We start from the raw sequence: 23,616 nt of genomic DNA, 5'->3' as shown, positions 1-23,616 counted from the left end.
CATTATTTGAAAAATTGAAAGTTCAATTAGAACGTATATTGTGCGTAAAATAATCTTATATAATAAAATCTTGACACATTGTTTAAATATATTTACAAGCACAAAGTTTTATATATAAATACGTTTAAGGAATAAGGCATGTACGATTTACGTTCAAATAATTTGTAATAAAGAGAAATACTTACGTTAAATTAAAACTTAATATCATTTTAACGTAATCGTCCGGTAGGTCATAGTTTGGCTTCGATATATTTCGAGAGGCACGAGTCGACAGGCGTTTTGAGTCGATATGAGTCGGTAAGGTCGATCAGCTGCAATAGTCGATCGTGCATAGTTGCGTGTGTGCAGATTGTACCGCCGCTTCGAGCAGCAGTTTTATTTACTAATTAGAGTGCCGATGTGCGATAGGAAGCGTTAAATGTGCGTGGAAAATGTCGAATCCGGGCGGTAGCAGGAGGAACGGGGCCATGAAGATTCGTTTGACGAGTGAGTTTATTAAGAAATCATGATGAATCTAACGAGACAGGAGCGTGAAAGTCGACCGATAGCCAACACGCGTTGTGATCCTTCCTGTGTCTTGATTTGTTATGTATCCGTTGATATAGCCCTGTCATAATTTTTACGATAGCCCATCTTTCAACAACGGCAGAACCATCATTATGGATATCGTATATCATTCAATTAGTACGAGGAAAAGAATACGCAGAAAGATCTGACTAGGGTTTTCGTCCTTTGGTTATGGCAACTCCCTATCGGAGGTCAAGACCCCACCGTGAGCACTCCGGGAGACCGTAGACTGAAGACGTTAATTTTGGTGGACTTGTTACACCCGCATCAGCTCTCCCTCGATATATGACATGTCCCATAGAGCTTGAAACGTTACGATCATTTTTTACTTTGAAATCGCTCCTTGTTGATTGATTCAATGGGGATTATTGCCGAGCTCATAATCGAATGTGAATAGGCCTAATTAACAAATGTCAGACGCTTACTACCGATACACCAGTTTAATATCCGTTAAACGAATGTCCGATTTATCCGTCTGATAATATTTTGTTATTTTAAAGACAACTGTAAATTTGTCAATTCATGGCTAATTTTTTTTTACGAGATTTATAATAAAAAATTATCCTTTGATCCTTTAAATTGTCAAGCTTTTCTTGAATTAATGAAATTGCATATTATTATTTCATATCATTGTGCACTAGAAAGTATTGAATGATAAAACTAATGGGTCAATGCCAAAGATATTAAAGAGGATTGATATTTATATATATTATGATGCTATCTTTCGTACACTGCTAAGTAAATGTGTTTAGAAATTAATAGTATATTTATGTTGCTTTTCTCTTGATTGTATTATTCTACGAATCATTATTATCTACGCTATAGAAATTTTACTCATTTATTAGAAATTATATTTATTTAAAATGAATTTATGTATTTATTGTGTCAATTTTACAGTTTTATGTGCCCGTAATCTTGCCAGGAAAGATCTGTTTCGTGAGTATCTTTTAGGTTAAAATGGATAAAAATCATAAAGAATATCTTGTGTAAAGAAACATTCCTTTCAGGCCTACCAGACCCTTTCGCTAAAATAACTGTTGATGGTTCAGGTCAATGTCATAGTACACATACGTGCAAGGCAACTCTAGATCCCATGTGGAATCAACATTATGACTTGTAATTATTTGCCCATTATAATAAAGGCATAATTTTCTACACGAAAAGTACATAAATTCTTAATTCTACAGGTACATTGGGAAAGATGATGGTATTACGATATCAGTTTGGAATCATAAAAAGATCCATAAAAAAAAAGGTGGAGGATTTTTGGGATGTGTAAGAATATTATCCAACACGATTCAAAGACTCAAAGATACAGGATGTAATTATTATTTTCTATAATAATAGTAATATTTCTTTATTTTAGCTCCATAGCCAAAAAAAGGCTTAGTTTATAATCTGTACTCAAATACTGACACTCATTCATTCACTTCATTCTGTTAATTTCTATAATATTATACAATTATTAGTATTAGAATTTTGCAGTGTTTAATTACTAAATTTAATTCTTTTATAGATCAGCGATTAGATCTTTGCAAAGCACACTCAGATGACACAGATGTTGTTAAAGGAGAAGTTGTAGTATCTCTTTTATCACGAGATGGTCATAATGGTGCTGTGAGTAATACAGTGGGTCATAATGCTGTTGTTGATGTTCTTGGAGATCTGAGCTGTCCAAATGATTTGCCAGATGGATGGGAAGAAAGAAGGACTCGAAGTGGACGACTATATTATGTTAACCACTATACCAGAACTACACAGTGGATTCGTCCAAACGCACGGTTGGTTTTGTTTTTCTAAAGATATATTTTTCTTTTTTATTAGATTCATTTATATTAATGATTATAATAGACCTACCAATGGTATAATACCAACTACACCAGAACCACCACCATTACCTTCTTCTGAACCTACATCTCCCAGTGGCAGTGGAAGTCCTCCTAATATAAGAACTGAAAGTCCTACTAGATGTACACCTGAATGGAATGGGGATGGAACACCTAGTAGAACTCCTAGCAGAGATAGTTCTACCCCAAATACACCAAGAAATACTCCCACTCAGCAGCAGAATAGAAATCAACAAAATCAACATAACACAAGAAACGTAACACCCGCATCATCAAGGGAACGACGGCCAGTACGAGCAAGCGACGAACAAAATGGCAATCAGAATGGTAATACTAGGCCTGAACGTGGTATTAACAACGCTCAACCACGAAGGCCTAATCGAAGTAATAGAAATAGAAATAGCGCACTGGTTTATAACGAGAGGAGGTACGATCCTCCGCAACCACCAGACTTACCCAGAGGTTATGGTAAATATCAAAATTGATGATTATAACAGTATATATACATGTACATATACAGTATATATACAAAATAAAAAAATCTTGAAATAAATTTTATAGAAATGAGAAAAACGCAACAAGGTCAAGTGTATTTTTATCATGTACCAACTGGTTCATCCACTTGGCACGATCCTAGAATACCTCGCGATTTACCAGCTAATGAATTAGCAAGTGAACTTGGACCATTACCGAGTGGATGGGAAATGCGACAAACTCAAAGTGGCCGTGTTTATTTTGTGGATCACAATAACAGAACTACACAATTTACTGATCCTAGGTTATCCAGTCAAATCATAAGCAATCTGTTAAAGTAAGTTAGTTGTAAATGAAAATATTTTTATTTACGATAATTTATGTATAATTTAACTTGTAAAATGTTTTGCTCATAGTAGGCGACAAAATAGTACAACTAATCAAACTATGAGTAGTTCAAATAATACAACTACAGTTGCAAATGAATCTACAGAAATAGAGACACCTGCATCACCAAGTATTCAATGCAACATGGTTCAGAGGCCAAGAACAGAGAACGGAAGCAATAATAATTCTTCCTCGTGTAAGCTTAACACATTTTAATGATATTAGGCTTATTAAATGTGTAATACAAATATGTAATATACATAACAAAGTTAAATATGTAATATGAGCACAAAATATGTTTTTGAATATATTATAAAAATTAAATATTTGAGTATATTATAAAATTATAAAATTCAAATGTTATTAATATCGCTTAAATAGTAGAAAAGTTAATCTATCTATTTAATGCTATCTAGAAAGAAAACAAAAACATATTTGTGCATTATAGAATTTTATCTTATCTCTATACGGATATCTGTTTGGTGGTTAGTTCCTATTGTTAATCAGTTTTACTCCAGCAGAATGCCTTTCCATTTTTGGGGAATTTTATTTGTTAGAGCGCATTATTGTAATAGCTGTTAAGTGAAAACAATTTTTGTTTATTGTTTTTGCATATTTATTTATTATATTTATTTTTTAGTGGAAAATACGTCAGCTCAAAATGCTCAAACTGTATCAGAATTGCCAAAGGAACTAATGGACAATGAATTACTGCCGAAGTATAAACGTGATTTAGTGGCAAAATTGAAATGTCTGAGAGCAGAATTAAATGCCCTTCAACCTCAAAGTGGACATTGTAGGCTTGAGGTATCAAGAAATGAAATATTTGAAGTGAGTACAGTTTTATATTCATATTTACGCAGCTTAAAGGAACGGTTTAATAATATATAAATCTATTTTATAGGAATCATACAGATTAATAATGAAAATGCGACCAAAAGACATGCGTAAAAGACTTATGGTTAAATTTCGCGGCGAGGAAGGTCTTGATTATGGTGGAGTAGCACGAGAGTGGCTATATTTATTGTCGCATGAGATGTTGAATCCACAATATGGGCTTTTCCAATATTCAAGAGACGACAATTATACACTTCAAATTAATCCCGATTCGGGAATAAATCCAGAACATTTATCGTACTTCCACTTTGCCGGAAGGATAATAGGAATCGCCGTTTTTCATGGTCATCATATAGATGGAGGTTTTACAACTCCATTCTATAAAATGCTGCTTAATAAAGCAATTACTCTTACTGATATAGAAGGTGTTGATCCAGAATTACATAGAAGTCTTACATGGATGTTGTAAGTAAGAAAAATAATAATCGTGTACAATTTTCAGATAATATTGTAAAAATATCATTTTGTTTATAGGGAAAATAGTATAGATGGAGTGTTGGATGCTACGTTTTCAGTGGAACATAGTAGTTTTGGAGTGTTGAAAAATCATGAACTTAAACCAGGTGGAAAAGACATTCCTGTAACTGAAGAAAATAAAAAGGAATATGTACGTTTATATGTAAACTATCGCTTTATGCGAGGTATTGAACAACAGTTTCTGGCATTACAAAAAGGATTCCACGAACTAATTCCACCTCAACTATTAAGACCTTTTGATGAAAGGGAATTAGAATTGGTTATTGGTGGTTTAGGGACGATTGACATTAATGATTGGAAAATGCACACACGATTAAAACATTGTACACCTGATACGCCAGTAGTAAAGTGGTTTTGGCAAATAGTAGAATCTTATGGAGAAGAAATGAGAGCTCGATTACTTCAATTCGTTACTGGAAGTTCTCGAGTTCCCTTGCAAGGATTTAAAGCTTTACAAGGTAAATACTCGTGAATTAAATTAGTAGTTTTTAATCATTTTGCTTCATAAAGATACATTGTTATTTTCCACACATGTTTATAGGATCAACAGGAGCCGCAGGTCCACGATTATTTACAATACATGCCGTTGATGCGCCAAGTGAAAATTTACCAAAAGCACATACCTGTTTCAATAGAATAGATATTCCAGAAAGTTATCCCAGTTATCAGAAAATGCTTGACAAACTTACACAAGCAGTTGAGGAAACTTGTGGTTTCGCTGTTGAATAATAGGTAAAAAGGCATAACTTCAATTTATTAATATAATGTATTTGTTTTATATAATTACTGAGATTGCACACATTCGTAGTAGGAAATATTTATCGACAGATTTTACTGTCGCTAAACTGAAAATAAATTTTGAAGTACCAAGAGATGTTATCTCACGAGAGTACGGGAAGAGCTAGTATTATAAAATGAAAATGTTAATACGTAAAACGTCGGAAATAATTCTGACTATGTTTTGTACAAATGATTGAATGGCCTTGATGGTTGTAATGACTTCTAAGTGATTGTCGATTGGTACATTATGTATGTGAACACTCTTGTGATTTACACACTTCGTCCATGAACGTTTTAATGAATGGTTCCTCAGAAGTTCTGGTTATATTGGTCTTTAACTATTTATTATTCAGTGACTGATAGAGATGTGCAAAAAGTTATAATTTCATTGAGGTAAATATGTTGATTGGCCTAAATGTTTATTTTATTTATATTAATCGTGTTTTCCGTCATAACTTTAGGCTCAGTAATTTACTTATAAGATCACCATCAAAGAATTAACTTCATTGTTTTCGAGGTATGGTAAAAAAATATAAAAATCATGCATGCACAAATATGTATAGAAAATGAATTCTTTCACATAATGGAAAACATTGTTCAATTACAGACATGCTCATGTTAGTATTTTATATTAAGCGAAAATAGTAAAAAATGAAGAGAACAAAAGTATATTAATCATTTAAGAATCTCATAACAAAAACTCGTAATATGCATTACTTGCAATGAATTTTAAATCAGCCATACAATGTATTTCATTCTCGAAAGCTTTCAATTTCTTTTTTATTAAATGTAATTACAATATGCACAGTCAATTAATAATTCCATATTAACAATCTTTCAAATAATAGAGTTTAGTAACAAAATAAGAATATATACTCAAATTCATTATTATAGTCAAATAACAATTAAAAAGCAGTGCTGGGAATTTAGTACATATAATGTATTATTTCAAGTCGGTCATCGTGATTAAGGGGAAAATACGAAATCTGTATATCATGACCTTTGATGCAAGTGTTGAGTTCTTAATTTCGTCGTAAATTGAAATTAACGAATACAAAATACATTTATCAGTTGTAAGAAAAAGTGGTATACATGTCCTCAGTATTAAAAATTATTTTTATTGGTATATGAACACTTGCTTCGAGGAACTTTGTAACGCAATCGGCAAATTTTGTTATTGTAGCACAGCATGAGTTGTGCGACGATCATTGTTGCTTGTTTAAGAGCCAATAGCACCGAGTGCGTTAACAAAATGTAAATAGTACAGTGTTTAATATAAAATTAACACGACGGTATAACGTGCCAGTCAGTTAGTTGGCTTCTGCACGATAAAAACGCGTCGGTTTTAGTATATTAGTATAGGCTAAATCGTGAATTGTGTACATTAGCTTTAATTTAAAACAATTGAACACATATTTAAAGAAAGAGTTTATTCGACGAGTTTATGTAAAGTTAGAATGGTTTTACTCGAATCGACTCTTTTTGTTGTAGAAGTTCATGAAATAATCTATACTTTGCTACTAGCTTACAGTAAAGCATAGAGACACTTATTTATCGCACGAATTCTTTATTTAGTCTCTAGCATTTACTTTTATTGTAAAAAATATCTAGTGGCTGATAGCACCAATCATCATTTCGTATTATTATTGCATTATTGTATTTTATTCTGCACGTAACTGTGATCAAACATATCGTAAAAAGAGAAGAAGCAGTGGGAGGCACCTTTGTAGAATTGTCTTGAATATTATACTCGTTTACTCGTATTTTTTTTAACCATAAAAGTTTATACATATATTCGTTTTAATAATTATTTCGTTAACAAAAAGTTATTGTATTTTATACTTAAATACGCAAAAGTATCACCCGTTTTCGGTCTTGAAATACGGTCTGATTACTTTGCTTTTATACCTCTGACATTTTACTATTAATTTTATTAATTACTAATAAAATTAATAATAAAATGAAGGTATATATTATTCTTTGCACGTAAAACGGTATAATATTAACGAAGCAATCATTTGATTTTAAAATGAGAAAATGTGTAACAATGACAATCATTGTACATTTGATAAATGTTGTAAAACAGTATTAACTTGAAATCGATCGAATAATATTGCTGATTTGCAAATGTTCAATCAAGCAACATTATTCACATTTTTCTCATTTTACGATATTAATCTTTTAAGACTTATATAATTCAAATTTTTAATAAGAGTTAAATCTATTTGTTAAGGCAACGAACTGCATATACTATTTTTTAAATGGAATATTTAACAAGTACAATGAGGGTCTCCCACAAATCTGTTATATTTTAAACTTTTTTCAACTTCTGTCACGTATAAGGGAATAAAGGCCTTATTAGTGCCTTGGAGTTGATATCAATGTGAAAAATAACAAATTTTATGCTCATCATATTTTGGAATAAAAAATAATACTACAAGCAAGTTTTAGAAGGAAAAAAATAATTAATTTCAAAAGCATCTAAAATTTATCACAATGCAAATCTTATGAGTATATGTATAGACTATTAGAGAATAAATGACTCTATAATTGAGGAATGAATAGAAATTGATACTAAGGTCACCACTTGGGCAAGCATTGCCAAAGAAAATTTAAATTATTCAGTTTTTTAAGTTATCAAATATTATAAATCTTTTTTAATTCATTATCTCTTGCTGTTAGATAAAAAAGAAAGCATATATATACATATATATATATATATTGAAAGAAATGATACATAAATATTTTATAAATAAATGATCTACAAATCAATAATGCAATAAATACTATCTTGAAAAAGCTTCGGCACTTCTAAGCATGTTACATGCATGGATAATCAAAGAGAATTAAATCTATTAAATATGAATGAGAAGAATCATTCACACTTTCAAACACATATCACTATGTGCAATTAAATTTTTGGTTACTTTTTCATGTAATTTTTTGTTACAAAATGATGCAAATGCTTTCAAAGCTTTTCGACAGCCTAATTATGCAAAGCTTCAGCAGGAGACAATATTGAACATTGCATTAAAAAACGGAAGGTACAAAATTAGAAAATGATTTAATACATATCATGTAAAGTAACTGTCACTACGATGTGAAGTTTCAAATACGAACGTAATTTTAATTAAATTCAATAATTATTAGTGCATTACGGGTATAAATGCTCTCTTGAATTGTATAAATGTTTAAAGTCTTTAATAAAGGTATATGGTGACCGGATTTCGAATTCCATGTTAAGTATATCGTATACTGTGCTCGGCAATAATAGAATTTTATTCTACCAAATAGCAGGATATTTTGCTAACATTTATCGGTATCCGTAAAAGAACAAACTTTCAAGATTGAAGAAAGAAATTTTATTTTGTCGAGAGATGGAAAAGGAAAATATTGAGATGGAAAGGAATCGTTTATTCACAACCGTGTGTTCATATACGCCGGTATTTAAAAATTCTGTACTAAGCTATGCGCGAAATTTTTAAGAAATTGCGAATACGTTACTATACTGCAATTATTGTATTATTATTATTGCTATTATAACCGTTGTTATTATCATTATTGCGCAGAACCTTCGGAACACAATTGTATATACATCTTTTCCTTTTGTATTTTGGATGAAATGTATATTTTAATAAAATATCCAAAGTATGAACTTTTTAAATTTTGTCTTTATATTGCTGTAAATAAAAATGAATCTTCCTAATTCTTTCTTTTAATAATATGTATATTAATAATATTTTCTTTAAGTTAGAATTTATGAAATTGCTATGTTTAATTAATGGAAAGGATGAAAATCTGAAGAATTGAATTAAATAGTTGTAAAAAGCAAAATTATTTAAAAGATTCAAAAGATCAAATATTTAAAAAGAGTAATTTTTAATTTATTATTACAGAATTTCTGATGTTTTTTTAAATTATGTTGGTATAAAATAGGAATCTAATGTGCGTCAACTATTATATAAATGTTCATTATAATTTTTGAAAGGATTGATATTTAAATGTTAAATAAAAATAACATAAACATGAAGTAATTAGATAATGCATTATATATATTTCTTAAGATATTAAAAAATCACGTTCTATTCACAGGTTTATAGAAGTCTATGGTTTTGCTCTTTCTTCTTTGTTTTAATAGTGAAATAATGAAGTGATCTAGTGATTCACTGTTTCACCGTTTGGATGTAAATGTCGAATTTTCGATTCCGTATTTGGTTTTCTCCACGCATAATTTTGACCATCTGAGCCAAAAATGTTTGACTCATCCGAAAAGATGACTTTATCCCAAAAAGAATTATCTTTATTAATATAGGTTTTTGCAAAAGTCAATCATTTTTTATGATTTATAGCATTAATATATGTATGGTTCCTTTCGAGGTACTCTGCCATAAAGATCATTGTTTCGTAAGATTCGTCGACATAATTCCGGGAGAACTTCTTTATGAAACATATCAGTTACCATACTTGCGAGTTAAGGAGCGGATATAGTAGGATTTTTTTTTAATTTACGAATGATAACTTTCTCTTCTCTTCCAGTCAATTTCTTTGATCGACCTGATCGAGCTTTGTTTGCAAGTGTTCCCTCATAAAGGATTAAAAAATATAAAATACAAATCTTTTTACATTAACTGACGTTAGAATAAGGTAATAAAATTTTTCTTTTCTAATAAACTTCATTCCAACATTGCGTCTAACTTGCTGCTAGGTAATACTAAAAAAATGGTCGGAATACAAAAATTAATAATAAAACATAAACAAATATTGTTTTGATATCTCTGCAGTAACGCCCTTAGTGGCGGATTGGAGAAATGCAGGTCGTCGTATAATCGTGACGTCCCTTACCATGGGATATAATCATTGACTAACCTCATTCAAGCGATACGGCAGTAGTCAATCATCGTAGCCACAGTAATCAAATTTTGTTTACGTTCACTGCCTTGTCTTGTTAGATAGACTATAGACAAATTTTTTACAATTCAATTTTCGGACAGTATCCCCTAGCAAGTGTTGACGCTTAGATCTGCTTGTACGATTGTGGTGTAAGCGTAAATCTTGATAGTTTATGAGATACTTGATATGTAGTAGAAAGATATTGTTCATATTTTAAGATAAAAGAATATAATTATAAAAATTTGTTTTATACAATGGCCATGTTCGAAGTTTTAAGAAAAGAATATAGTGTAAGAATTATAAAAATTGATAATACTTTCGAGGTTATATGATATATGATTTTAAATGATTTCCCGTTTTTCTAGGATTATTTGCAACAGTGTTTTAAGCTGTCAGATATACAAATATTTCAAAAGAAATGTGTCGAACGGTGTACAAATGATAGTGATAGAAAAGCTGCAATTGATCAAGCATTAAGAGATACTCTTCTTGTAATATTATCTGAAAATCTATCAAGTAATGTGCCTCTGCTTGAGACTTACATTACATTCTGCATTGAATTATGCAGAAAAGACTTAGCAACTGCAAGTATGCCAGTGATGCTACTTGGTGATATATTTGATTCTATGACACTCGACAGATGCGAACAGTTGTTTACTTTTGTTGAGAACAATGTGGTTGTGTGGAAGGAAGATTTATTCTTTAGTGCCTGTAAAAACAATTTGTTAAGGATGTGCAATGACTTACTTAGAAGGTTATCTAGATCACAACAAACTGTATTTTGTGGAAGAATTCTTTTATTTCTGGCTAAGTTTTTTCCTTTTTCTGAGAGGTCTGGTCTTAATATTGTTAGTGAATTTAATTTGGAGAATCATACAGAATTTGGCTCTGAAAAATCAGAGGGAGACGATTTGGAACAAATAACTAAGGATGATGATAAATCAGAGACTAAAGTACCAATTGATTATAATTTATATAGAAAATTTTGGGCACTCCAAGATTTTTTCAGAAATCCCAATCAATTATACCTAAAAATGCACTGGAAGATATTTTCAACGGTAAGATTAAATTATTATATTCTTATAACTTTTTGTATTTTCATACTCTTTTGTCATAAATATTTTATTTGTTTAGCATGCTTCAAGTGTACTGTCAGCATTTTCATCTTTTAAATTGGAAGAACAACGTAATTATCCTTCAACATGTGTTAAAGTTGAATCTTCCATGGAGGGATCTCATAAGGAAACCCCTTATTTTGCAAAATATTTAACAAATCAAAAATTGTTGGAGCTACAACTATCTGATTCAAATTTCAGACGATATGTATTGCTGCAATTTCTCATTCTTTTCCAATATCTTAATAGCACTGTTAAATTTAAAGCGTAAGTATCTATAATTTGTACATATCTTTATATACACTTGTATTTTATTACAATCGAATTCACAATTCCTCTTGTTAGAATTGCACATTTTTAATGAATTATTAGTAAAATGACTTTGAAAGCTATAAAACGATGTTTGTTTTCCAAAGCTTCCTTGCCAGTGGCTATGAGACAAGGTCTGCTTTCCTTAAATAGTGTTTCAGGTTATTTATATTTCAAAGTCTCAATAAATTTTGTATTTTTTAAGTGAAACACATGAACTAAAGCCTGACCAAGTAGAATGGGTAAAAGGAACCACAGAGCAAGTATATGCCTTACTGACAGAAACACCTCCCGATGGTCCAACATTTGCAGAAACTGTTAAAAATATATTGAAACGCGAAGAGCACTGGAATGCTTGGAAAAACGAAGGATGCCCACCATTTAAAAGACCAACTCCAGATTCTAGCGCCGACATAGAGGAATCAAAAAAACCAAAGAGACCAAGGCGTAGAATTGGAGATGTCATTAGAGACGCTCAAGCAGTAGGAAAGTACCATATGGGAAAGTAAGAAACCATAGAAAGAACTATTTATTTTTTTTCTCTATTAGAAAATACATTATATACAATTGAATTTAATTGCTTTGCAGCCCAGAACTCACGAAATTATGGAACTTATGCCCCAATAATCTTGAAGCATGTAAATCTAAAGAAAGAGACTTCCTTCCATCTTTAGAGACATATTTTGAAGAAGCTATTATGCAATTAGATCCTAATGCAATGGTAGAAGATGAATACAAGTAAATCTTTTATTTTATATATTTCTGTGTTGTTATTATATTATTTTTAATTATATTATTGTTGTTTATTTGTCACAGGAAAGTAAATGATGGGAATTTTGGTTGGCGAGCATTGAGATTACTAGCTAGACGTAGTCCTCATTTTTTTGTCCATGGGAATTATCCTATTAATAAATTACCTGAATATCTCGAAACAATGATTAAAAAAATCGCTAAAGATAGGCCAGTGAGTGTAACACCTTTGTTTCATTAATCTATGTTAGATCTTCAAAGTGAATTTACCATGTAGATTTAAAAGTGAATTGTTTCTGATTCTTGAAGCAGACACAGTCGGATATAAAATTAGAAACAGAGGAAACTCCACCGCCAGAAGCGAACGATCAAGAATTTAACGAAGATGTTCTCAAGCAAGAGAGTGAACAAGTTGAAGCCGAAAATACGGATACGAAAGGACGAAAATTGACGAAAGTGACACCTGATATGGTGGCGAAATTATCAGAAATTCTGAAAAACGATTGGAAAAAGTTAGCAACCAAGTTTGGTTACACGAGTGAAGAGGTAGAAACAAATTTTATAACGTAGAAGCTTAAAAAATCACAGCTCACTAATTACAATCTATATCTTTTTCTAGATTACATTTTTTCAAGGGAAACCAACGCCGTACGAGCAATGTAAAAATATGTTGGAAATTTGGGCGGAAGAAGATGTAGATGCATCGATGGAAAATTTAGCATATATTTTAGAAGGTTTAAAATTCACGGAAGCGCTTGCTGTTTTAAAATCCTAATTACATCGTGAAAGAGATGATCTTAAAAAATGTATGATACTATATGAATTAAACTTTTACAATTTTTGCAACGATGTGTTTTCTATAAATCTTAATCTTAATCTCAATAGTAAATTATATATCTTATATTCCAACAACAATAGTCAGTATTAATTAAAAACAATTAAAGCATTAATTAAAAAATACATAAATATTGTACTTACTTTTATGGTATCATTGTTTCAGCAACTATTAACAACATTTAGATAGACATTGTTTGACAAAATGGGATGAAGTAAATAGTCTTCAAAACAGCTTCATGTAGTGAAATAGTTATGTTTCTACATACACTAAAATTTAAATATTCTATACATATATTCTTTTTTAAATAAATTGCACATGTTTCAATCATCTCTCCAATTTGAACATAGCGCGAATATTAGATTAATCGATTTTCGAGTGTCGTAACATTACATGATATCGATAGATCGAATTTAATTCAACAGTCCGTTAGATGCACTTTCCGTTCTTTATTTAGAAAGACAATAATAAAGTGTACAAATAATACAAAATTTCGAACTAAAACGGTCGTCGGTGCAAACTATATCGAAGGATAGTTGGTTTTACATCGGTACGTCAAGACCTACATTACGGCATCGGGAGAATTTTCATTATTTCTTATTTTTCAGGAGTGAAATCGATTCGCCAACAAGCATGCTGACAACCTAAAGGTATAGACCGACGTTCTCTCTACTTAATCGTAATAAATTAGTTTAACGTTAGTAATATATCGTATCTTCGAATTATAGACACTGACTTAGACTCGATTTATGCTCGATGTAAAAGCAGAGGCCAATGACGATTAAGACAGCGACAGCTCGCGGAATGGTGTATACAACGTGTTTCTTTTCCAACGAGAACTATACGTAAGTTATAAAATATTGCTACATATACGCCGAAATAGTTTTAGAAGCATATTCCACAACTGTTCGCGATTGTTAATCCAATTTCTAAATAATCCTTTCATCGCATATACATACTGTTACATTTATGGGCCTGTAGCACCGTAAGTATAAGTACTTACATCCTTACTGTACAATCATGCAATTTACTATCGCACCAAACGCGTCTGCCGCGAATTGTACACAGAGCATAAATCTGGATTCCGGATGCAAAAAACTCAATCATCTTATACGGAATCCTTTATTTATTTGTTTTTTTTTTTTTTAATCGATTCGTTTCTTATATCTAACATACACACTCATATGTATTGGCTAAAGTGTAAATGTAATTCGATTGCGGATATGAATTCCGACATTTTTATTAGGCAGTTTTATTAGGGCAGTCGTTAGTTTACGTTCTGCTTTTTCTGCAATTTTTTTTCCTTTTTATTCTTTTTGTTTCGTTCTTTAATCCCTTAAACAATAAATTATGACTCGAATGGTGAACATCTTTGACCACGCTTCAAAGAATCTCCTCTCGTAGCAGCGTTCTAAGTACTGGACGTTTATCGTGACGTAGGGAACTTCTAATAGCGTCGAGTTGGTTGACGCGCGTCGAAGAAACCGGTGATGTCGCGTTTTTCCGACGCTCGATAACGATGACGGATTAAGAGTACAGGCGAGTAGTCGATATGAAACACTGATGAACGATGTCTAGACGATCAGTCTTATTTCTTAAAGAGAGAACGGAAACTCGGTATAAAGCGTTAGCTAATGACTCGCGATTAGGGTTATAACCTTTCGAATTACAGATAGATTTCACGCTGATTAGAAACGAGATGATTACTCTGTTTTTATTGTGTATTCATCGTATTCTCCTGTTTGAACATTTTTTTTTTTTTTTTGTTATGTTTTCTTCTCTTTTCTTTTTCTATTGCTTTTCATTATACAGTTCATCAAACAGGAACGATACGCGATTGACTCATCTCGATTTCTATCTATACAACGATGTTGTTGCCGTGTATTTTACGTATGTTAAAAGACAGAGAGAAAAATGGCATAGAAGAGATGGGAAGGGGCACGGTAGAAGGGTTAGTTTTCCATCAGAGAATCCAAGTACTCCTTATAATCGTTCTCCGACATTTCGTCCTCATCTTCCGAAACTTCGACGCTTCTCCTCCTTCTTGTGGTCTCGCTGGTTACTTCTATACAGAGCAGCGCGAACTTGTTGTCGCAGGAATAACGAACTTGCTCCAAGAGGCGTCCCCCAGTTAACGGTGATCCTAATCCGTAACGATCCGAACTACTTGAATGCCAAGCGTCGCAATACGTGTCCATTGCCCGGTCTCCTAATTTGTGCGATCCGTGCCATGCCACCTTTTCTGGCCTGAAATATCAGACGATGATAAGTTTGGCTCTATCTTAGCTCTAGTCTTTAATTTCGCTTTGATTTATATTTCAACTTTCTTTTTTTTTTGTACAAGATATACATTGTACTAGATAATTCTTACAAGTGTATCTATAATTATATCGAAATAAAAGAAATATATTTAATTAAATCACGAAGTTGTAGCAGATCTCGCGAAAAAGGTTTTTATAAAACATTCCTTAGAACATTGATTCCGCCGTATCGTAAGTTTAGCTAGAGCTGACTACCAGAATGTATTATTGTCTGAAAAGTCGATGAATCTGTCAAAAAGTCATGCCTCATTTTGCGCTTTTATAATTACGTATACATATGGTTTACCAGAAATATAAAACTTTATTTCATTATAGGACAAAAAGATAAATAAACGAAACAGTTACCATGCAAAGTCGGTGAGGATATTTTTGCCATTGAAACTGTAAATCCTTGGATTTTGCGAGAAGTAGGCCCCGTTTCCGTTGAACATCTCTTTCCACGAGTTGAAAAGTACATCGCCCTAGGGGATCGGAAACAAATGTTTCGTAACACGCGCGACGCGCTTATGGAAAATTGCTTGGAAACTTGGCTGAAATACTTTCATAAATAAATCGTTCGGAATCTATATATTGCTTGTCACCTTTATGTTAACGATAGGAAGATCACGGTCCCCAAGTCTCACGATGCTGTCAACATTTTGAACTCTGGAGCTGAGGAATGCTCGGAACGTACCCCTCAAACCAGCTCGCTTCGCTTGTCGATAACAAGCGTAGTCAGCTCCACGTACACCGTGCATGTCTCCCGTAAATGGCTCGTTCAAAGCAGCCATTCGTAACTGGAAATTGTGATATCAATGCGACGTTCTTGTATGAATTGGCGTTTATTGTCAGTAATGGAAAATATTTAGGCAAGCGGAGATTGGACGTAGAAAGAATTGAAAATACCATTTTAACAGGAATTTTTTTCCACAAGGAGAATGATTGTACGAAGAGCGATGTTAGCAAATAAGAATAGAAGTGGAATTATTATTTATTTATATCTTAGCACAGATAATAGACTTTCATCGTTTCTTAAAATATAAAAACACCTCCTGTTTTTTGGAAGAGCTTCAAATATTGAAATAAATGATATTTCAAAGTAGTGTAGTATATGTCAAAGAAAGGTTTTGGTATATATTTTGCCAATATATAGCATTTTGCTAATCAAAGAATCATTTTTCTGAAAATTGTAGTTCTTGTTTATAATAATATACGTATATTGTAATTCCAGTTCCCAGGGGGCCATAGAATGGACTTGGTTTATGAAAAGCCCTATAATCGCTCATCCTTCCACATTACAATCATACTGCAAGCTGTAAATTGTAGTTTCAGTATATGCAGTTCCCTTAGGTCCAGCTTCCAAATAGATACTTGAATTCCTACGTGTATTAAGCAGATTTCTAGATCTTAGGCACGTTAATGCGTACAATTGACGAAGAGATAAATCTTTCTCTAAATTTTCGATATAGCTTGCCGTCAATCTTCTTTGTAATATGCTAAAAGATTTTAGTGCAACAAGAATTAAGAACGATTCGTTCAGTAGGTAATGAAAATTCGTTTCTCTTCTTCGTACTTAACGAAAATGAAATGGAACGAAGCGTTCTTGTGAAAATTATAAAAACTGAAAGAGGGAACGTATAAGAGGACGATAACGTCGAAAGATTAATCATGCCAATATCTTACCATCCGTGGATACCACTTTGGAAGCAGGAAGAAAATTCAATTGTAATTAAGTAATGCATTAGTCCACCTCTTATCGATAACGTTTTACACTCAACAGGATTAAGATAGTAACTCACCCCTGTTCCGTCTGCTTTTACGGGTATCTGGTTGATCAGGTTGGAAGCCTCGAAAGGTGGATTCACCGGAGGCGGTGACGTGGTTGGTGGTGCTGGTGTAGTTATTGGTAGAAGCGAACCCAACTACAGAACACAGCATAAATATCTTGAATTAAATTGAAGCCCTGTAGTTTGCTAAATAGGTAAGATTAAAGATTTATATTCTTAGCTGATATACAATAATTATCATTAACAAAAGGAAAAAGTTGCGTTTGATAAAATATTGTGTAATATCGATGAAGCTTTCTACTTAAATGTTTTGTCTTAATGGATCTTCTTCTGTACATTGCGTTAGAATTTACACGAATGAATTATATATTAATCGACTTTTGAGTAAATATTACAAGTAGAGCGTAAAGATAGAATAAATAGGAAAATTTTTATACTAACTGCGATGTATTGCCAACCATTGTTCACTCTAACGAGCAGAGCTTGTTCGTCAATGATATAAGCTAATGTTCCAACTGGGCTCACGGCAGACATCTAAATATGTAGTAATAGAAGCATTAAAAGCTATAATAATTAGAGTATTATACGTATATTGTTCAAAAATCATGTTTTGACGATATTCGAAGATTTACTTTGGTCATAGCTTCGGTATTTTGGAAAGTCACAGCTCCTGGTACGATCTTCGTGGTACTTTCTAAGGGACCTCTAGTTGCGGTGGTTGCAGCACCTTATAAAAGTTTTATAGGTAATTAGGATGTGTTTTTAAAGACGCATTAAACTTTACTATGCAGTTTTTCTAATTTAGAATACACCAAGAAAATTAATGTCTTTTAGAAACGTCGTTTTACGATATTTTACATTTAGTGCGTTACCTAAATGTTCTTTAAGTTCCTTCAGTTGCTTTAGTTCTCGCAGAGCCTTCAATTCGTCTAGACTAGTTCTAGGTCCTTGCAGCGTGCCAAAGAACATATCGTGTTTAAAATGTTTTATATTCTTTGGAACTGCAAATTTAATAGTTTTTCAATATCTTTCTTATATTTGCTAATCTGAGTAAAATATACAGGGACACCAGAAGCTTAGAATCACCATGTGTTCTACAAAATTCAAGAATTTAGAGAAAAGTCAGCTTGGAATTTGGATACTTTAAGCAATTCTCTTGTGAAAAATCTACCGAAACGAGGGAAATTGTCATTGATATTTGCAGCTTTAAATTCGACTTAGCGATAAAATTAACGGAAGATTCGATACAGAAACAAACGAGGAAGTACATAATACGAAATTTTTAATCGATGACATACTTTTAAGTAGAGGTGGTCAAATATTTTTTGCATATGATACTTAAATTATGTTATTTATGATTAATGAATCTTTCATACCCTGTCTAACTCCGTAATAGTCTCTTTCGCCAAAGATGTGACTTCTACCAATTCCTGGTTCTCCTTTCTGTCCAATCAAAGATAGCCCAGGTGGTCCTGGTGGCCCAGGAGGCCCCGGGGGACCCGGAACTGGAATATAGTTTCCTTGAGACGGTGGTCCGGGTGGTCCGGGTGGTCCTGGAGGTCCTCTTTGACCGTCTCTTCCAGGTTGTCCAGGAATTCCAGGGAAACCATCGTCTCCCTTATCGCCTTTGATCTGAACGTCATTTAGACAGACAGATATGAAATTGATTTACACGAATATTATACGAATTACAATTATACACTAAGAATCGAGGCGACCGTACGCATTAACATTGAAAATAAACTTCTGAATGATACAATTTTTATAGCGTATATTACACAAAATTATTTATATGCAGTGGATACGTGCATTACTGGTCGAGAAGCTAATGTATAATATCACGATTCTCTGATTTAAGTTCTAATTATGTTATTCGTATATGCAAACTAATTTCTGCAAAGCAATGTTTAGATATATAATCCTGAAGAGAAGATACTTGAGCCAGTTTCGCTAAGTGGATGTCGGAATAAATCACAGTACGTGCCTTGGTGGGTGCGAGTCCGTTCGAAAGCGCAATGAAAGCAGCGAATTTGCCTTACGTTGGCCCGGCTTTTAAACCAAAGTGTAGTGAATTAAAGCCTGCCACGCGCATTCGTTTCGTGTTCGTCGCTTGTCAACTGCGACGACGAAATTTCGACGAATTTCTGTTTGGGACGCCGAATAAATCGAGTCGCGGCTTCGCTAGCCGACAAAGATGAAAAAGAACAAGCAGAGTAGATGTGAGAGGGATACTAGGAGGGGAAAAAATAGAATAAAAAGAGAAGGAAGGGGGCGTCAAGCGCACACTTGCATTAATTTCCGTCACTCTACACGTTCTATGGCTCGTTCAATGAGACTTGCGAGTGTACACGGTGATCTACGAGCACTGTTACTAGTTTCGCGAGCTTCACGAAGTGGTCGTTCCGACTAAAAAATGTTCGAGACTGCTCGTTCGTGGCACAACTCGTACGAGGGTTTCATGTCGTAACAGTGATTAAACAGCTCTGGAAAGAATCGAATCGAATCGGACAAAAGAGAGAAAAAAAAAATTTTAGACGGGGAGGAAGTTTGTAGGAAGTAATGGGTTTTCATTGTATAGCTTTATTTTCTTTGGTGTTATATCTTCCCCGTTATACTCGTCGTGTAAGTTTGAGGATAATATTTTCAATGTTCTATCTTTTTAAGTTCTGGGCTGTGCACAAAAGTGTACTTCAATTGCGAGTAACTATAAATTTTGTGTTCCCGTGACATTTTTCTTTTTTAGCCAAAATGACTTCTCTTTGACAATTTCGAAAACTTTATGGCGAGAGTTATAAATCACCGTGTGTATATCTCCACTTCAACCTTTCCCCCGCTACGAGACAGGATAAAAAATGCATCCATTATCTTTATTTGTTCCGCGCTGCAAGCTCTTTAACACTTCGTGTTTACCTACCGATTTTTCCCTCGCATCAACTTAGCCAGAATAATTCTTAAAGCGCGAAAGATGACATTAGCCACTCTACCGAATTTATTGGAAAAATTTTCTAATTTTTTCTCATCTATTATGTAGATTTCCTCAGTGCATAGAATTTTTATTAAACGTAAGATAGGAAGGAATAACATACATATTTCAAAATACAAATAATATTCCAAATATTTGATAGTCCAATATTTAATATTCAGAAAATTATTAGTCGAAAATTCGAGTTTATTTTCTGTACATATATGTATTTAAAACTATTTTCTGTGGCGTGCTACGTTTCTCCTAATTCGCCTAATTTCTCTGTAACACGGATCCCATTGATTTCAGAGGGAATTGCTTACGGGTATTTCGATTTTAATGAGAATCGGTGAATCGTACTTACGCCGACAGAGACTCCGTAAGGGCTCGGTGTACCGGGTTCTCCTTTTTCTCCCTTGGGCCCCACTGGTCCAACAGGTCCAGGAAGTCCGGGAGTTCCAGGACGACCCTGTTAGAAGTAGTTACCGATACATAGCGTTCATGTTCTACCTTCCTGTTCATGAATATTCTATGTTCATTAAACCTTTAATTAATCTCGCGTGCAGTTCAATCTAGCATACACTTTGGTCGATTGGTGTGATTTCTAATTTTATGACCGGATTATTACGTAGTTAACAGAGGTAAATTAGTCTATTAACGCTATTCAAAGTAATTAATCAACGAAATTATGATTGAATGCCGACACAGTTAAAATTAAGGGATAAATTGTTCTTATCTTATCTATTAGGATTATGTAAGTTCTATGTAATACTCACTTTCATGGAGTTCTGTGCATTGGAACATAGCATTGGAAAAAGTATATTCTCATTTTAGACTACATTTTTATATGTAAGTGGATAATTATAATCGTAATTGTTTCCAGTAGCAGGGAGTATATGTTAATTGTTATGTAATTTTGTTAAACCACGACCAATTAGAAAAATCCTTTCACAGTATGTAAAGATGAATTTGACTTATCTTATATATTGTACTACTGAGAATATGTTGCATTATATTAATTTTCCTCGGAACTTCTACTAACTAAAATTATTAAATTCTTTAGCTCTTATTAGCTTAAAACAGTAACCGATAATTTAAACTTCGATTATGTATGCAGAGAACTCAGAATGACACGAGAGCGTGTCTGACAAGGCCTGCAGATTCGTTGACTTGTCTATTACTAGGTTAAGGTAGTCGGTCGTCAATTAATCCAATGTCTTGAAACTCAGAACTCTACGGCCTCAGAGTTATGGAATCCGTTAAAAGCCGTTGCTATGTCGTGGAATTTAGAACTCTATTCAGCCTGCTGGCTATGTTTCCGATTATTATTGATCTTCGCTTACACAAATGGCGATACATGTAAGTTTTTGTAATATCAGATCAGAATTTGCGTTTCTTCTTATTCATATTTTGATTAGATATAATACATAATCGAGAGCCTTTAATGTATATTCAAAATGCATTTATTAAGTTCAAGTTTGGACAAGTTTAAATCATTCGATGAAGCTACGCGAAGCTTCTAGGATCGTTATACATATATAATGTACAATCTGTGAAAGGTATATTCCAAAGATTCGTTCCTAGTTATCTATTTTCTATTACAATCCTTTATCGTAAGTAAATTGCTATAAACGATTATTTCTCCCATATACCGTCAACAAAATAAAAAATTTTACTCGGAACAAGAAAAAAACATAGCTTTTCATAACACTGCATACAAGATTAAATAATACACAGCCATTCATGCAAACAGCGACAAGAAAATTACGTTACGAAATTCTATTTTACTAATGGCGAGGAAATCAAACGGAAATCGAGGGTTTGATCGATAAAAAACGAAAAAGAAAAGAAGATAAGAAGTATAGAAGGAGTTTTCTCATACCGCCCATCCAGGTAACCCAATTTCTCCCATCGCTCCCGTCTTCCCAGGTGGGCCGACCGGTCCTGGTGGTCCAGGACGCCCTCTTCTACCTCTCTTGCCTTCTGCTCCTTTTTCACCTTTGATAGTGATGTAGTCTCCAGAGCTCGCTATAGCTGTAGCTCCTGGCGGACCTCTCTCACCTTTTTCGCCCTTTGCACCGACGACTCCCGGTGCTCCGGGAACTCCGTCCTTCCCTGGCTCGCCTTTGTTGCCTTGCGGTCCTTGGATACCATTCACACCAGGAATTCCGGCTGGTCCAGAATCACCTTTGTCTCCCTTCTCGCCTTTGGTGCCCTTATCTCCTTTGTATCCTCGTGCACCACTCTCGCCCTTATCGCCCTTTTCCCTTAACACTAATTAATTCGTGGTTTTCAGGGAGACAATTTTTCACGTAACATTAATTAATCTTAACGTAAAGACATCGTATCGCTTCCAAATTGGAATCAGCACCGTTCGTTATCTTTTCTTCTAAGAATATATCAATCAACTTACGCGTTCGATGACAACTGATCGAATCTTCAATTTGAGCTTTTACATTTCCTTTTGTATTTTATTTCACTTTTTAAATCTAATGACCAGATCCATCGATTATTTAATTTCATTTGATAAAAATCACAAAATGAGCATATTCTTACTCGCTTCTCCAACGTTTACTCCGCCAGAGCCGCTCAATCCAGGCAATCCTGGTGGTCCAGGTACACCTGCAGGGCCTGGTTTCCCTTCTGGTCCTGTGTCTCCTTTGTCACCTTTCTCTGCTGGTCTTCCATTCTCACCTGGTGCGCCAGGAAGCCCCGGTGCTCCCGGAGCGCCAGGTTCACCTTTGAATCCTTGAATTCCTCGTGGACCTTCTTTTCCATGATCGCCTTTTGCACCCTTGTGCCCTGGTTCGCCTTTGTATCCTTTGGCACCGGCGATTCCTGTCTCCCCTTTCGGTCCTGGGCTTCCTGGCAGTCCGGCTTCGCCTTTCTGTCCTGGCAGTCCTGGTCTCATGGTGATGCCCTCCGTCTAAAGTTTAGAACAAATTTTTTCAGATTACGACCCACCGTCACCTTATCTTTTTACTTAGATATCGCAATTGAACGTATTTTTATTAGAAATTACAAATTTATTGGAAAGTTGGAAGTTTTATAATCTTTCTAGTTATTTTGTGATCTCAGTACTTTTATTTTCTGATTTAAATATATTTTAATAGAAAGCTTTTTATCTTTTTATGCGTCGACGAGAATTTCGTTGACTGCGAGTCCTTTGTGAACATTTCGAGTATAGGATAGTTTTAATTTTCGCTAGACGAACTGGATCGTCGACGACGAATTTGTTT

General features: G+C 33.6%; 3 protein-coding genes across 15 annotated transcripts in view; 2 read left to right on the top strand and 1 right to left on the bottom strand.

The window, feature by feature from the left end:
• The first annotated feature begins 299 nt into the window (after positions 1 to 299).
• On the top strand, positions 300 to 9,093 carry Smurf (SMAD specific E3 ubiquitin protein ligase). 4 transcript variants are annotated; one of them, XR_004466274.2, is made up of 13 exons: positions 301 to 486; positions 1,465 to 1,503; positions 1,575 to 1,683; positions 1,755 to 1,888; positions 2,084 to 2,348; positions 2,419 to 2,882; positions 2,976 to 3,225; positions 3,305 to 3,471; positions 3,916 to 4,106; positions 4,180 to 4,577; positions 4,647 to 5,107; positions 5,191 to 5,822; positions 5,891 to 9,093. XR_004466274.2 is itself a non-coding variant. In XM_033350784.2 (13 exons), exons 1-12 carry the CDS (start codon positions 432 to 434, stop codon positions 5,376 to 5,378), a joined length of 2,721 nt encoding a protein of 906 aa, XP_033206675.1. In that variant the 5' UTR covers positions 301 to 431; the 3' UTR covers positions 5,379 to 5,381; positions 5,458 to 9,093. The 4 variants fall into 4 exon arrangements, 3 of the variants coding, with proteins under 3 accessions (XP_033206677.1, XP_033206675.1, XP_033206673.1); XM_033350784.2 differs by having other exon boundaries at positions 5,191 to 5,381; positions 5,458 to 9,093; XM_033350786.2 differs by having other exon boundaries at positions 300 to 486; positions 3,308 to 3,471; positions 5,191 to 9,093.
• Positions 9,094 to 10,269: 1,176 nt separating this feature from the next.
• Positions 10,270 to 13,339, top strand: Hpr1 (THO complex 1-like protein Hpr1). Of its 3 annotated transcripts, none has more exons than XM_033350878.2 (8): positions 10,272 to 10,609; positions 10,685 to 11,377; positions 11,454 to 11,701; positions 11,949 to 12,248; positions 12,332 to 12,481; positions 12,560 to 12,707; positions 12,806 to 13,039; positions 13,113 to 13,339. In XM_033350878.2, the coding sequence occupies exons 1-8, from the start codon at positions 10,574 to 10,576 to the stop codon at positions 13,266 to 13,268; spliced, it is 1,965 nt and encodes a 654-aa protein (XP_033206769.1). In that variant the 5' UTR covers positions 10,272 to 10,573; the 3' UTR covers positions 13,269 to 13,339. The 3 variants fall into 3 exon arrangements, with proteins under 3 accessions (XP_076473919.1, XP_033206769.1, XP_033206768.1); XM_033350877.2 differs by having other exon boundaries at positions 10,273 to 10,609; positions 12,803 to 13,039; XM_076617804.1 differs by lacking the exon at positions 13,113 to 13,339 and having other exon boundaries at positions 10,270 to 10,609; positions 12,780 to 12,902.
• A 418-nt stretch (positions 13,340 to 13,757) lies between these two features.
• Mp (collagen XV/XVIII-type protein multiplexin) overlaps positions 13,758 to 23,616 on the bottom strand; it is a 344,778-nt gene continuing 334,919 nt past the window's right edge. For 4 of the 8 annotated variants that reach the window (XM_076617748.1, XM_033350745.2, XM_033350748.2 and 1 more), the window contains 12 exons: positions 22,934 to 23,303; positions 22,260 to 22,651; positions 20,742 to 20,846; positions 18,792 to 19,047; positions 18,288 to 18,416; positions 18,048 to 18,142; positions 17,857 to 17,949; positions 17,428 to 17,550; positions 17,312 to 17,326; positions 16,231 to 16,425; positions 15,995 to 16,110; positions 13,758 to 15,575 (listed from right to left, as the gene is read on the bottom strand). In XM_076617748.1, coding sequence (XP_076473863.1) covers positions 15,281 to 15,575; positions 15,995 to 16,110; positions 16,231 to 16,425; positions 17,312 to 17,326; positions 17,428 to 17,550; positions 17,857 to 17,949; positions 18,048 to 18,142; positions 18,288 to 18,416; positions 18,792 to 19,047; positions 20,742 to 20,846; positions 22,260 to 22,651; positions 22,934 to 23,303 — 2,184 coding nt within the window. In that variant the 3' untranslated portion in view covers positions 13,758 to 15,280. The remainder of the gene's footprint in view (positions 15,576 to 15,994; positions 16,111 to 16,230; positions 16,426 to 17,311; positions 17,327 to 17,427; positions 17,551 to 17,856; positions 17,950 to 18,047; positions 18,143 to 18,287; positions 18,417 to 18,791; positions 19,048 to 20,741; positions 20,847 to 22,259; positions 22,652 to 22,933; positions 23,304 to 23,616) is intronic. The other 4 variants (XM_076617747.1, XM_076617746.1, XM_033350752.2 and 1 more) reach the window with 4 other exon arrangements.

Source organism: Bombus vancouverensis, chromosome 4 (genome assembly GCF_051014615.1).
Source record: "Bombus vancouverensis nearcticus chromosome 4, iyBomVanc1_principal, whole genome shotgun sequence".
NCBI classification, from domain to species: domain Eukaryota; kingdom Metazoa; phylum Arthropoda; class Insecta; order Hymenoptera; family Apidae; genus Bombus; species Bombus vancouverensis.
The sequence above is the reverse complement of the archived record's forward strand: the minus strand, read 5'-3'. Positions and strand labels throughout refer to the sequence as shown.

Coding starts and splice junctions, on each gene's coding strand:
- Smurf (XM_033350784.2), top strand. CDS start 432: ATGTCGAATCCGGGCGGTAGCAGGAGGAACGGGGCCATGAAGATTCGT. Junction 3,226..3,304: donor ATCATAAGCAATCTGTTAAA/GTAAGTTAGTTG, acceptor TTTTGCTCATAG/TAGGCGACAAAATAGTACAA. Junction 3,472..3,915: donor CAATAATAATTCTTCCTCGT/GTAAGCTTAACA, acceptor TTTATTTTTTAG/TGGAAAATACGTCAGCTCAA.
- Hpr1 (XM_033350877.2), top strand. CDS start 10,574: ATGGCCATGTTCGAAGTTTTAAGAAAAGAATATAGT. Junction 10,610..10,684: donor TTTTAAGAAAAGAATATAGT/GTAAGAATTATA, acceptor CCGTTTTTCTAG/GATTATTTGCAACAGTGTTT. Junction 12,249..12,331: donor GGAAAGTACCATATGGGAAA/GTAAGAAACCAT, acceptor ATTGCTTTGCAG/CCCAGAACTCACGAAATTAT.